Source organism: Brienomyrus brachyistius, chromosome 20 (genome assembly GCF_023856365.1).
Source record: "Brienomyrus brachyistius isolate T26 chromosome 20, BBRACH_0.4, whole genome shotgun sequence".
Taxonomy (NCBI): Eukaryota; Metazoa; Chordata; class Actinopteri; order Osteoglossiformes; family Mormyridae; genus Brienomyrus; species Brienomyrus brachyistius.
Window position 1 is genome coordinate 10146625 of NC_064552.1, and position 13580 is coordinate 10160204.

A 13580-nucleotide genomic window follows, 5' to 3' on the forward strand; every position below is an offset into this window, starting at 1 on the left:
TTTTATTGCATATTAATTTTATTTGACATTCTCTGGAACACCAAGAAGTATATTAAAATAAACATGTTTGTCAAGAATAGGGTGGTTTTTACTAGTCATTACAAATTACAGGAATAAAGCAAAAATGAATAGATTTGACTGATATAACCAATGCATTACCACAGTAATAAAAGCTAATTCTCATATTAAGCATCCCATACTTAAAATATTGAGGGTATTTAATGAAATTAGAACAAATTTTTAAAATAATAAAATCATGTTAAAATTCTTTTTTCATGTGGCAGTAATATTTACAGTTGTATTGAACTTTTAAAATGCCATTTGTTTTGAATACATTGAACTTTGAATTATTTATTTTATTATAAGGGAGGAATATGCCCTCCTTACACAAAACCCGTATTAAATATTTATCACGTTTACAGGGTAACAGATAATATTTCTTTTATGGTATTCTCTGGTTAAGTCTCAAACCAGGGCCACCCGCCTTTTAGGCGACATGGGCTATTGTCTAGTTTGACATTTGATTAAGAGACTCAGCAGTGTGTGTGGAAAAAATCAGAAGAAACACATCTGGTTGCGCTTGGGGGTTGGGGGGGGGGTGTTCTCAGTAGAATCTCACCTAGGCAACCAAAACAACTAGGGCCAACCCTGCCTTAAACTGAATTTAGTGTTGATAGTTTTTAATGCCGCTGTGCTCAACAGGTATGACAGAGATCAGTTTATGGTCACTCCTCTGTCCATCCACCCAGCTTTATCCCCACCCGAGCAGGCCTGCCGGTCTGTGGGAGCAGTGTCTCCTCTGTCCATCCACCCAGCTCTATTCCCACCCAAGCAGGCCTGCCGGTCTGTGGGCACAGTGCCTCTTCCGTCCACCCACCCAGCTCTATTCCCACCCGAGCAGGCCTGCCTGTCTGTGGGCACAGTGTCTCCTCCGTCCATCCACCCAGCTCTATTCCCACCCGAGCAGGCCTGCCTGTCTGTGGGCACAGTGCCTCCTCTGTCATACCACCCAGCTCTATTCCCACCCAAGCAGGCCTGCCGGTCTGTGGGCACAGTGCCTCCTCTGTCCATCCACCCAGCTCTTATATCACCCGAGCAGGCCTGCCAGTCTGTGGGCACAGTGCTTCCTCCGTCCATCCACCCAGCTCTAACCCCACCCGAGCAGGCCTGCCTGTCTGCGGGTACAGTGCTTCCTCCGTCCATCCACCCAGCTCTAACCCCACCCGAGCAGGCCTGCCGGTCTGTGGGCACAGTGCCTCCTCTGTCCATCCACCCAGCTCTAACCCCACCCGAGCAGGCCTGCCGGTCTGTGGGCACAGTGCCTCCTCTGTCCATCCACCCAGCTCTAACCCCACCCGAGCAGGCCTGCCGGTCTGTGGGCACAGTGCCTCCTCTGTCCATCCAACCAGCTCAAACCCCACCCGAGCAGGCCTGCCGGTCTGTGGGGACAGTGCCTCCTCTGTCCATTCACCCAGCTCTAACCCCACCCGAGCAGGTCTGGCGGTCTGTGGGCACAGTGCCTCCTCTGTCCATCCACCCAGCTCTTATGTCACCCGAGCAGGCCTGCCGGTCTGTGGGCACAGTGCCTCCTCTGTCCATCCACCCAGCTCTTATGTCACCCGAGCAGGCCTGCCGGTCTGTGGGCACAGTGCCTCCTCTGTCCATCCACCCAGCTCTATCCTCACCCAAGCAGGCCTGCCGGTCTGTGGGCACAGTGCCTCCTCTGTCATACCACCCAGCTCTATCCTCACCCAAGCAGGCCTGCCAGTCTGTGGGCACAGTGCCTCCTCTGTCCATCCACTCAGCTCTAACCCCACTCGGGCAGGCCTGCCAGTTTGTGGTCACAGGTCTCAGGCCACTGCATGCATGTCTGTGTGACAGCTTCTTGCAATTAATTTGTAGGTGGCCGTAGTAGGGGCAAGATTCAAATCCACAGCCGTGGAAGTAACACTACTTTCCATTGAGCCAGCCTTCCAGAGTTAGTAAGTGTATTCGAAAACTAACATGTACAATCAAGTTGATCTAATATCATATGCATATTTCTAAGAGATTTTTTGTGCTTAAATGTGAAGATCTGAGGGTTCATTTGTAAAACCTAGTTGCGTTATGTTACACTGAAATCACATAGTTCACAACAAACCAATTGCTAGCTAGCGGTGTTGATTTATTTATCCTTCATTATTAATTGATTGAAGTGTTACTAATTCACACATATATTTTGGTAGAGAAGTTCAATTTTAGAAGTTTTTTTACAAGAAAAAATAATAACATTAAGAAAATAAACTGTCAGAAAAAAGCACCAGTTTGTACCTTTGGTGGTACAATGACTTGTTACTGGGGCTGTACGCCCAAGGATCTGCCAGCTGTACCCTAGCTGTAGGTAAATGTACATTCAAAGGTACAGGATTGGACTCTGAGGATCATTTTTGTACTACTGGGGTACATTAATGTTGTTTGTATTTTGGGGTACAAAACTGTACCAGGACTGTATAGTTTTTTTCTGACAGTGTACACTGCACAGTACCCATTTATAATGAAACTATGTGACACTGAAAATGTTTTCATAAATTTCATTGAATGTCACATTTGATTAAAACCCCCCACCCCCTTTTAAAATCTTGGTGTAGAAAGTAGGTCAAATACCAAGGAATATGTGTAGGTTCCATACGAAAACGACGAATGACGGTTCCTCATATGACTTAAAGGACACGTTTAAATGGGCATTTAAACATTCGATGTTTATATATTTCATTGTTCCTATAGTACATAATCAGTGTTGACTGCAAAGGTGCGTCTGTAAAATGTGATTATTCCATTGTAAAGCGAAAAATCCAAGCCTACGTCCTTTATTTTAAAAATAACCATATTAATATACACTCTGAGAAGAATAAGGAACCTCGCAGTTATATTCTTCACATCGAAAATATGGTCAGGTGACCTAGTTAATTTTATATATCTACTCTAAAATATAAATATAGCGAGCATATAATTCAATCTATTTAAGAAATGTAGCATTGCGGAACTAATATTTGATTATTATATGTTTCCATCCGGGCATTTGAAGAAGTGAGTCTTATAGAAAAAAAATGATTTCATTTTTTACTTCCTGTATCAAAGGTGGCAAGAGGGACGTTTGGAAGGTGTGAGGGGTAAGAGAAACGTTTCACATGGCAATTTCATATTTCGTTTTCCCCCTTCCAGAATGTTCCATGCTTGTAATGTCTTGTGCATAACTAGTTAAAATCTCTACGGTTTGTTTAAACGAGGCTTGGTTAGTGATATTTGTAGTTGCTTAGTGGTTAGCTAACCTGCTAATTAAGGTCATTGCTTTCAGTTTTGTTACCGGCAGCTAGCTTCGTAGCTGGGCTCGTTGTGGAAGAAATAAAACAAAATAGAGCTTAGTCAAAAACCGTAAATAGAAATCAAACATTTCAGCTAGCTAGTGCAGTTCGTTTGATTAGCCTTGTTAGCAGTACACTGTGTTCCTATAGTTTAAACTGTTTATTGTCTATTTTTTGATAAAGAAATGAAATTTAATATTCTGATGAATTTTTATTAATTAGACCTTCGGGAAGCTAATAGCTGTAATGCTCATTTCTCAAGTTGGCTTTCATAATTCCTGTGGGTCCATTATGTTGGTTATTGCTACCTTTCATGACCGGTGAGAGCTTCATCGTGCAGTTGTAGAAAAAAAACCACAAGAATACGCAAAATTTTATGCAACTTAAACTCGGATCACTAGAGGACTGCGCGGGACAGTTAACCTGTATGGGGGAGCAATGTACAGAACTTGCAGGGGCAATTCGGATTGAAGGAATGAAAACTAATTTTTTTTTTAATTCACAGATAAGTTGGAAACGATGGTACTGAAAGAGATTCCTGCCGAAAATCTAACTCGGCCTCTAGGTCGTAATGAAGTAATAGGTTTACTGTTTAGGCTTACAATTTTTGGTGCAGTGACGTATTTTACCATTAAGTGGATGGTAGATGCGATTGACCCTACGCGGAAACAAAAAGTTGAAGCTCAGAAACAGGTAAGATTCGGTTCTAAGTACGTTTCAGTTATACTCTTATGCGAACGTGTACAAAATGTACCTAAAACTATTTGAACTTGTTTCCTGATGCCTGTTTGGGCCGTGGGTACGATGTGTTCTCTCTTGAACGGCTGCCGTGTAAAGCAGACGCCGTGACCACGAAAACGTGTTGCCTTATTGGGTTTGTTCTCTCCAGGCTGAGAAACTTATGAGGCAGATCGGAGTGAAGAACGTGAAATTATCCGAGTATGAGATGAGTATTGCTGCCCACTTAGTGGACCCGCTAAGCATGCAGGTAAGTGTACTTTCTCAGTTTTAACGTAAGTACGCGGGAGCAGGCCAGCATTCAGTGTTGGGTAGTTTACACAAAGTAGAAAATGAAAATGTTCCCAATACAAACATGAATTCAAATAATATACAGCGGTGACACTTGGGCGATGGGAGAATTTTCAGTCTGTTCTTGACGCAGAGTGGAAATGGCGACACCTAGCGACGCTGTGAGGGGAAAAGTCGGAGTCTCGGTATTTTTCGCACAAGTGGGGGACGTTATGTGCGCTGTGAAACATGAACAAATAAAGTAGCGTGAAAGAGCATCTGAAACGGAAACATGGTGTGATGTTGGTCTCTGTGATTTTCACGCATACCTACCTCACAACAAACACGATGGAAGCCTATCCCCCACTTTAACGTGAAGTATACTCAAAGAGGAGTCGTATTTTAATTTTGCTTGTCACCGGTCAATTATGGCTGTAAATTTTATGCACAGTGAATAGTGAAAGAATTGGTGGTTTCTTTTTAGTAGTAAAAAACACTCCTGAAATTGACATGTTTCCTGTACAAATTTGCAACCTGCAGTTGTCCGGAATTTTCCCCTGGTTTTCCTGATAACCTCCCTAACCTCATAATTATTCTGTAGCAAGTAAAAGCTATCGAGACAGAGAGATGTACCACTCTGTACCACTCTTAGAGTAGAGAAATTTCGGCTATGAAGTGGATGAAAAAGGCGAACCCCTAAGCACAGCAGCAGCGATGTGTAAGCGCTGTTTTAAAGTCTGTTTTGCAAATGGAGGCAATAGGTCACACCTGGCCCAACATCTGTCGGACAATCGTCCTGGAGACTATGGGCAGAAGACAGAGAGTAACCAAAGATGGGACTCCTATCCATCGCAGGGCACATTCACACACCTATTATTGTTGACCTGTGTTTTTAACTAATGCTTAAATTTTATTTTAATATTTAGTATAATGTCTGTTTTGGTTTTTCCATTAATAATGTGCTTGCATTTGCATTTGTGGTAATTAGCTTTGTTCTCAGGAGTTTTCTGATGTCGTCCTCTTTACCTTCCGAACAAAAACGCACAAAAAACACAAAAATTAATTACCAGCGTTCCCAGTTTTGTATACTTCCTACTGTGGCGTACTTGCAGAAAGCTGAGAGAGTGGTGCTTGTTCACAGTTTTGGCCCGTTTTTGAATGTCTTAGATCAATTGGAGTGACATCGCTGGCCTGGATGACGTCATCACCGAGCTGAAGGACACCGTCATTCTTCCCATCCGGAAACGGCATCTATTCGAGAACTCGCGGCTGCTTCAGCCTCCTAAAGGTGTGGTCCTCTTTCGACGGTCCCCTGTTTAACGATTTTGCCCTTCTCAGGATGGCTGCCTCTAATTGTGCAACAAAGATTCAGTGACTTTGCAAGTAGGTCTGAGGGACAAGTTGGGTTGAAGTCAACAATACAGCTTTCAAGTCTTAAAGACCAATTAAGTTGCTTCCCTGACTCTGAAGCGTGTCTGAACTGCCTTTTCCAGGTGTGCTGTTGTATGGACCTCCAGGCTGTGGCAAAACTCTGATTGCCAAAGCCACTGCCAGGGAAGCCGGCTTCCGCTTCATCAATCTTCAACCATCCACCCTGACTGACAAGTGGTACGGAGAGTCTCAGAAGCTTGCTGCAGCCGTCTTTTCGTTGGCGATAAAGCTGCAGCCCTCCATCATATTCATCGATGAGATCGGTGAGTCCCATTCGGCTTTGGCCCTCCCCGTCTGTCATCGGCGGTCTTCTCATGCCCCTCCTTCCTCTCCCGTGTCTCAGACTCCTTTCTAAGGAGCCGTTCCAGCTCCGATCATGAGGCTACGGCTATGATGAAGGCCCAGTTCATGAGCTTGTGGGACGGCCTGGACACAGATTTCAACTGCCAGGTGATTCTCTCATTTAGTCCCAGAAGCGACCTTAAAGTGGTGACAGGCAGGGTTAGGTGATCTAAATTGTGATCGATCTTCCCAAAACTGTCAAGAATATCCAGACTCGAACAAGCCTAAGGACTTAAAATACCATAATGCAGCAAAGACACTTTTGAAAATGGTCATTTAATCCCACACTAAACTTTATTTTTAATATCAAAATTGTGTTGGATGTTTCCTTTTTAAGGTGGTTGAAAATCTTTGTAGTATTACCTCTGGAAGTGCGGAATGTGGCCCAGCAAAGTTTACAGATAACTTAGCTTTGTGAAATAACCAAACCACTGCCACACTACTGACATCTTGCCCTTTTTTCCTGCCTGCTCCTCATCTGCCATGCTGATAGCTCACATTGAATTATTTTTCAAATGCATCACTCATGAAGGAGACCCTGTGATAGCGACACATGATATACTTTGGGCAGTCGGCATCCAGTAGGAAGTAGGATCTTCAATATTGATCACTTATTAAAATTGTCAGATCACGCACCCCTTAGTGACAATGAATTGTATAGCTTTAATCCTTTGGGTGATGGATGGAGAGGCCAGATCTGAAGATGATTTCTGTCCACTTTAGGTTATCATAATGGGAGCCACCAACCGCCCACAGGACCTCGACTCTGCTATTTTGAGGAGGATGCCCACGCGGTTTCACATCAACCAACCGGTGAGCGCATTGCACTCATATCTGACCAATGATAACTAATGTGGTGTTCTAGGTCATTATGCTGATTATTTTATTGAATTATGGACTCGGTGTAAAAGTTATTTAATTGGTTCGGTGTGTGGCTCTCTGTGTTTGGACTCCGTGCCTCTGATCAGAAGGTCACTGGTTCAAGTCCCATAGCCAGAAGTATGATGCCACCATTGGGCTCTTGAGAAAGACCCTTAACCCACATTGCTGCATGGACTGGTAGACCCAGTTCTCTGATCCTCACTTGTACAATGCTTTGGATAGAAGCATCTAAACGAAAATCGAAATGTCAGTTCCATGGATCTCGTGCCCAGACTCTTACGCAGCGCGTTGGCTCACCGTGAATGTTTTATTTTTCTTGCAGAACGTAAGGCAAAGGGAAGAAATTTTGAGACTCATTTTGCATAATGAAAATGTAAGTTGTCATCTTTCTCCACTTAAGCATGTGTGTCTTTAGACTTGGTCGAAGAGATGTCGCATGCCGTTTTTCACTTGGTAGTAGTAATAATAAATACATTTTATTTATATAGCACTTCTACAAGATATCGAAGACGCTGAGAGAATGACGTTTAGAAATGAAGATTAGCTAGGTTTTTTTTCTGTTGGTGTCAGAATGCTTCAGCTAGGTGTCAACCGTGCCCTTTCAGTTTGAAATGACCACACTGACAACATTGTAAATAATGCAAAGAATTTATACCGAGGTGTGTCACATTGAATGTGCTCTATTCTCTGTGACTTCTGTTCGACATGGTGATTTTCCGTAGGTCGAGCATCTTGTTGACCTGGTTGAGGTTGCCAAGGAGACAGAGGGGTTCTCTGGAAGTGACCTCCGTGAGATGTGCCGGGACGCTGCACTGACCTGCGTGCGGGATTTCGTCCACAGTAACGAGGAAAACCGGTACAACGTCTGTTTCACTCCCTCTTCCATACAAAAATACACATGCTACAGTTTCAAATCTGAAAGTAAAAAGTCTGGCTTAAAAGCAGGCAAATTAGTCGTCAGGTTCTTCCTCTCTTTACCTTAATGCCCCACGTTACAGGGGCTCTCACTTGGGTCCTGGTGCGTCTTGCCTCTCCAGGGCTGAGGAGGACTACATTCGGCCAATCCAGCAGCTGGATCTGCAGAGGGCCATACAGAAGATGAGGAAGTCGAAGCTGGCTGGGTCGCAGAACATCCTGGTGCACGCTGCCCTGGACTGAGCTGACTGAGGTGTTACTCTGCCATTCAATTTCTAGAGGAGAAGATTCTCCCGCAATTTTTCTTTTATTTGGGTTTTATGTTTCATGTACTGTACATTAAGCACGGGCTTCAGAGTAGAGTGGATCACTTCCTAAGATTCCCCACTGGGGAACGAGGAAAAGGCTACAGTACCTTTTGGGTTTGAGGCCCCCGGCCATCCGCAGTGTTCTCCAGTCTCGGCAGTTCGTTACACTTGGCATCTTTCTCATTTTTTTTGAGAACTTTATTTTTTGTTGAGGCATAGCTGTGCGGTAACGGTGCATGTATGGCCTCTCATACTTTATCACACCATAAGAATAAGGAAGCTTACAGTGGGGTTTGTGTCTAGTAGGTTCAGTTAGCTGGGGGGGGGGGGAGCATGATTTTTGTAAATTGGTGCAAGATAAATGATAGTTAAAAAAATAAAATAAAATCCTTTCCATGTGGCAGACAAAAGGTATCGATGCAAAATTTTAAGATTCTTGAGTAAAAATCTATATGGTAATTTTTAGCCTGCTGTTAGCATAAGAGAGAACATTATTTATTGCCGTTATTTAACCCATTTAAGAAATATCGCTAGTATGACTAGAAAGTATCAGTTGAGACATTCGTGAAAATATACCATCTTACCCAACTGAGGTCATGTATTCTGATGTACGTAGACTGTCAGTTCCACACACGAGTTTAACTTGTACAAAGTCCACATAAATTCGCTTGCCGTAGCTGACTGATGCTTTGACGGAAAACGTTTACAGCTTTTATGCATTTTGTTGACTTTTCTGTCTGGGTCATGCTGTTTGTGAATTATTTCTGTATGTATAAATTACTCTTTGCCATTATAACGTGTATATTGGGAGGTGTACATTGAAAGCAAATTAGGAAAATATACATTGCGTGAGCAATATTTTGTGGGAATGATTGTTATGGTCTTACTGAACTGCTGTTTTAATTAATTCAGTGAAGACGACGCCTCGGATTGGATGGGATGTTTGCATCTTTATTAAAAAGACCTTTGACATCTGTCGACATGGACAGCTGGTATAGTTTGTAGGGCCTATAACAGGGCTCTCCAACTCTGGTCCTGGAGAACTACTATCCAGTAGGTTTTCTATCCTACCTGGCTTCCGATGAGCCACACCTGTTCCCGGTGTTTACCTGAGAGGAGGTGTAGCTCATTAGAAGCCAGGTAGGATAGAAAACCTACTGGACAGTAGCCCTCCAGGACCAGAGTTGGAAACCCCTGGCCTATTTATATGACCTTCTGTGAAATGTGTGAAAGCCAGAGAAGGGTGTGTCTTAAAATCATGAACTGATTGAAATCTGGGTTGTGATAATCTCCAATTACATTTAATCCTACAAGCAGAGATTAATGTATTTTCCCTACGTCCCATATTACTGAGTGTGAAAGGCTTTGATGGAAACGCACACATTGATGATCAGTGTTGACACTCCACCACACAACAAGAAGGCGGTCTGTCCTCTGCATTTAACCCGTATGTGACATCATGACGTAGCAGGGGCAGCTAATTCAGCAGTAGGCTGCTCAGGGTACCTTTGTGGTCAGAGATTCAAACCAGCGGTTTGAGGTCTTAAATCAGACAGTCCATTTTGGCAACATGCCTTTGACTGAGATGGATCATTTTGCTTTTTAATGGTGAGGAGGTTTTTTTTTTTTGATCAAGAAACCTTTCTGATTCTTGCCAGAATCTTGAACCAAAGCCATGAAAGCTATGGTTGGTTGCTTACAACAGAAGAATGATTATCAGGTGCTTTCCAGATTTTCTGTGAGCTTGTGGGCTGTGATCATTAAATTGTTTACCATGGGGTTGCGGGGGGGGGAGACCGGGGCCTATCCTGGGAACACCGTCACGGGGTCTGCATTTAAGAGAAGGTGTTGCTGGAAGTTTAAAGACACTTGCTGTGTCTGTTACTGTGCTAGTTTTCTGTCAGTCGAGACCTTTCCGAATGGCAAGTAATGTAGCCTAGAAAAAATACGAACAAACTTGAGAATTCAACAGAAAGCTGCTGTTGTGTCTGACACAAGTTTACGATGCAGCAAACTTGAAAAGAAAGGAGAAACAAAAGCCTGGAAAACAGCACACATTTTTGCAATTACTTCTCCGAGGGCCGTATGCATGTGAGCATTTGAAAGCTTCTCTTTGTCTCATTGTGGTTTTTCTGAACTGACCTCAAAGGAGCAGACCCATGGAGAGAATGCACACACAGACCAGGGCTGTGATTCAGCACCCCGTCAGTGCTATCCACTGAGCCTCAGTGTCACCCCAGAACATTTCTCTTTGTTCTTTTCACTTTTTCTTATTGAGTCTGTTAAGTCAAGTTTGATTTTGTAGGCTGATTTGTGATTCAAATGGCAGATGCGCGTTCAAGTGAAGTGCTTCAGAGCAGTACATCACCGAAATGATTTAGTCTAAAAACAAAGGTTTCATCCTGTGACATAAAGAAAATCTGACAATGCATTAGAACAATGGCACATCCATCAAGCTGTCCATCTTCTGACAATTCATCCAGTATGACAAAGGCGGAAATTTCAGGTCCACAAAGTACAAATTCAGGCCAAGGTTTTGTTTTAACCAATCAGTTGAGTACTTGTGATTGAAACAAAACCCTGGACTGAATTTGTACTTTTCTGGACCTGAACTTTCCACCTTTGTAGTATGGGGTTGTCCTGAGTGTGTCCAGCACATCCTGGATGGGATACCGTTTCATCTAAGGGTATGTGCACAACACTACAGGAAATTTAGTGAGACAAGTTCACATAACTACGCAGATGCTTTTTTTGACTGTGGGAAGGAACCGGAGATGGAAATTTCAGGACCAGAAAATAAAAACCCAGACCAAGATTTTTGTTTCAACCAATCTGCTGCGTACTCTAACTGTGACTCTTTATATTCAATTGGCTGGTTGAAACAAAATCTTGGTCTGGATTTTTACTTCCGGACCTGAAATTTATACCTCTAGGAACCCATAAAAAATCTAAGAACAAGTAATGATTTTAACGTCAGGAATCATAGGGTTGACACCACAGATGGAATGCTAATCCGTCAGATGGTATAACAGCCCCCCCACCCCAACCTGTCATACTCTTTATTTTGTATTGTAAAGCAGGTAGACAAGGAATGAGATGATAAAGACAAACATCACACGTGCATTTAGACAGTCAGGTCACAGCTTAGTCATTCATCAAACTTGCCCTTTTGTTATGTGTGACATCTCTAGGATTCCAGCATGTAGAATCTGGATTTCTGCCAAAATTTTTAAGTTTACATCTGTCCCTGGATCTCTGAAGGTAATATTAGTCGATCTTAGACCTGGAACAGGAGAAGGAGCTCCGTGTCTTGCACTGTGAAGTCAGAAGAATCCACTCATATTTGGATTAGCAAATAGCTAATGCAATGATTTCCTCAAGCTTTTGAATGATCGTCATGTGGTTCTCCGGTGTGTGCTTTACTTTTCATGACAGTGTCACATTCTTTCGGTGGACATGGCATCAGGGAGAGTCAACGCTGAGTCATAAGATACTGGACTGAAAACACAACATAAGCATTTCTAACACACCTGAAACCCCACCTGCTGTTGACGACATGAATTTCTTGATATATTCAATGCATCTCCTATTAATCAGGTCTGGCAGGTCTGACAACCTGCTTACTGTTATATTTTTTCACTGTAACATGCACAGCGTGATTAGCAAGTAAATATGAACTACTGGAATGAACTGGTCATAGCAACCATGATATATTTAGCTACTGCAGGAAATAATAGTGAATTAATTTTAGCAAGTAGTTCACACCAGCAATGAATGAGAGGAATGTTAGTAGCATATACAAGTGTGTTGCTGTGATGCTATACTCTCTTTCTATCACATCTTTCTCTCAGGATCCAACCAACCATCCATCCATTTGCCATATGCATTCGACAAGTCAGTCTATGTTTATATTTTTTATTGTAATAAACAATAAGCAGGGTACACCACATTTGTCTAACATATAAAGATTTATTGTCTGGTTAAAATCACTTATATCCACTAATTAAATATTTAGGTTTTAAAAAAAATGAAACTCAGCCCTGCAACTCTGAGCAGGTAAATCAATGGATGATTCTTTTATATGTGATCTCTTGCATGGTAGGGGTTCTGTTTCACAGTACCGTATTCATGTCTGTATTTTGTACACTTACTGAGAACTTCATTAGGATCACCTGAACACCTGCTTATTCATGCAATTATGCAATCGGCCAATCATGTGGCAGCAGCACAAATTCATAAAATCACGGCGATACAGGTCAGGATCTTCAGTTGACGTTCACATCAAACACCAGAATGGGGGGAAAATCTCTGTGATCTCAGTAATTTTGACTGATTGTTGGTGTCAGAAAGGCTGGTTTGTGTTTTTCGCAAGTTGCTGATCTCCTGGGATTTTCATGCAAACTGTCTCTTGGGTTTAACTCGGAAAAGCGGAAAACTGAAAAACAAAACATCCAGTGAGTGGCAGTATTGTAGATGGAAACTCCTTGTTGATGACTGCGTGTCGAGCAGACAGAAAGGCTGGTCTAACTTCGATAACCGTTCTGTGCTTCTGGTGAATACAAAGCCACTTCAGAATGTACATCTCGAACCATGCACCTGCCGGAGTCCAGTCCTGTCTGCTGAGAACGGAAAGCAGAGGCTGCAGTGAGCAAATTCTCACCAAACCTGGACAGTTGAAGACTGGAAAGACGTAGCCTGATCTGGTGAATCTCGGTTTCTGCCCCGGCACACAAATAGTGGGGTCAGAATTTGGCATCAACAGCTTGAATCCATGGACCCAACCTGCTTTATCTCAACAGTCCTGGCTAGTAATGGTATGGGCGATTTTTTCTTGGCTAACTTCGGGTCGGTTAATACCAGTCGATCATGGCCTGTGTGCCACTGCCTCGCAGTCCAAGGATCTGGAACCAACAGAACATCTTTCGGATGTGGTAGAATGGGAGGTTCTTATGGGAGGTGCAGCTGACAAACATGCAGGAATTGCGTGATGCAATATTGTCAGCATGGACTAAAATCACAAGGGAATGTTTTCAATATTTTGTGGAATCTATGACAGAAATAATTGCAGCTGTTTTGAGAGCCAAGGGAGGCTCTGCCCAGCATTAGTATAGTGATCATAATAAATGCATAGTGAGTATATTTACCTAGTTACATTTAATTAAAGCTACTTGTACACTGCATTCACTAACTCTGGTACAACAACTGGGCAGGTAGTTAATTTTTGTTATTAAATTAACACCCTACCGCAGGTTATTTGGGAATTATGTTTCTCTTTGATGCCGAAAAACATCATTCATGCAGTGGCCTCGAAAACGAAATTTGGTATTTGAAAGTGACAAAAATGCTATCTCTA

The 13580-nt window shown here is 42.8% G+C and overlaps 2 protein-coding genes across 4 annotated transcripts in view; one reads left to right on the forward strand and one right to left on the reverse strand.

The window, feature by feature from the left end:
- The window catches only part of a1cf (apobec1 complementation factor), a 196629-nt gene that overhangs the window by 89937 nt on the left and 93112 nt on the right, over positions 1-13580 (reverse strand). The window lies entirely within an intron of this gene.
- atad1b (ATPase family AAA domain containing 1b) lies at positions 3078-9205 on the forward strand. The gene is made up of 10 exons (XM_048987507.1): positions 3078-3149; positions 3847-4034; positions 4231-4329; positions 5517-5637; positions 5843-6043; positions 6124-6230; positions 6846-6935; positions 7327-7377; positions 7727-7860; positions 8042-9205. Exons 2-10 carry the CDS (start codon positions 3861-3863, stop codon positions 8160-8162), a joined length of 1098 nt encoding a protein of 365 aa, XP_048843464.1. The 5' UTR covers positions 3078-3149; positions 3847-3860; the 3' UTR covers positions 8163-9205.

Coding starts and splice junctions, on each gene's coding strand:
- atad1b (XM_048987507.1), top strand. CDS start 3,861: ATGGTACTGAAAGAGATTCCTGCCGAAAATCTAACTCGGCCTCTAGGT. Junction 5,638..5,842: donor GCTGCTTCAGCCTCCTAAAG/GTGTGGTCCTCT, acceptor TGCCTTTTCCAG/GTGTGCTGTTGTATGGACCT. Junction 6,936..7,326: donor GGTTTCACATCAACCAACCG/GTGAGCGCATTG, acceptor TTTTTCTTGCAG/AACGTAAGGCAAAGGGAAGA.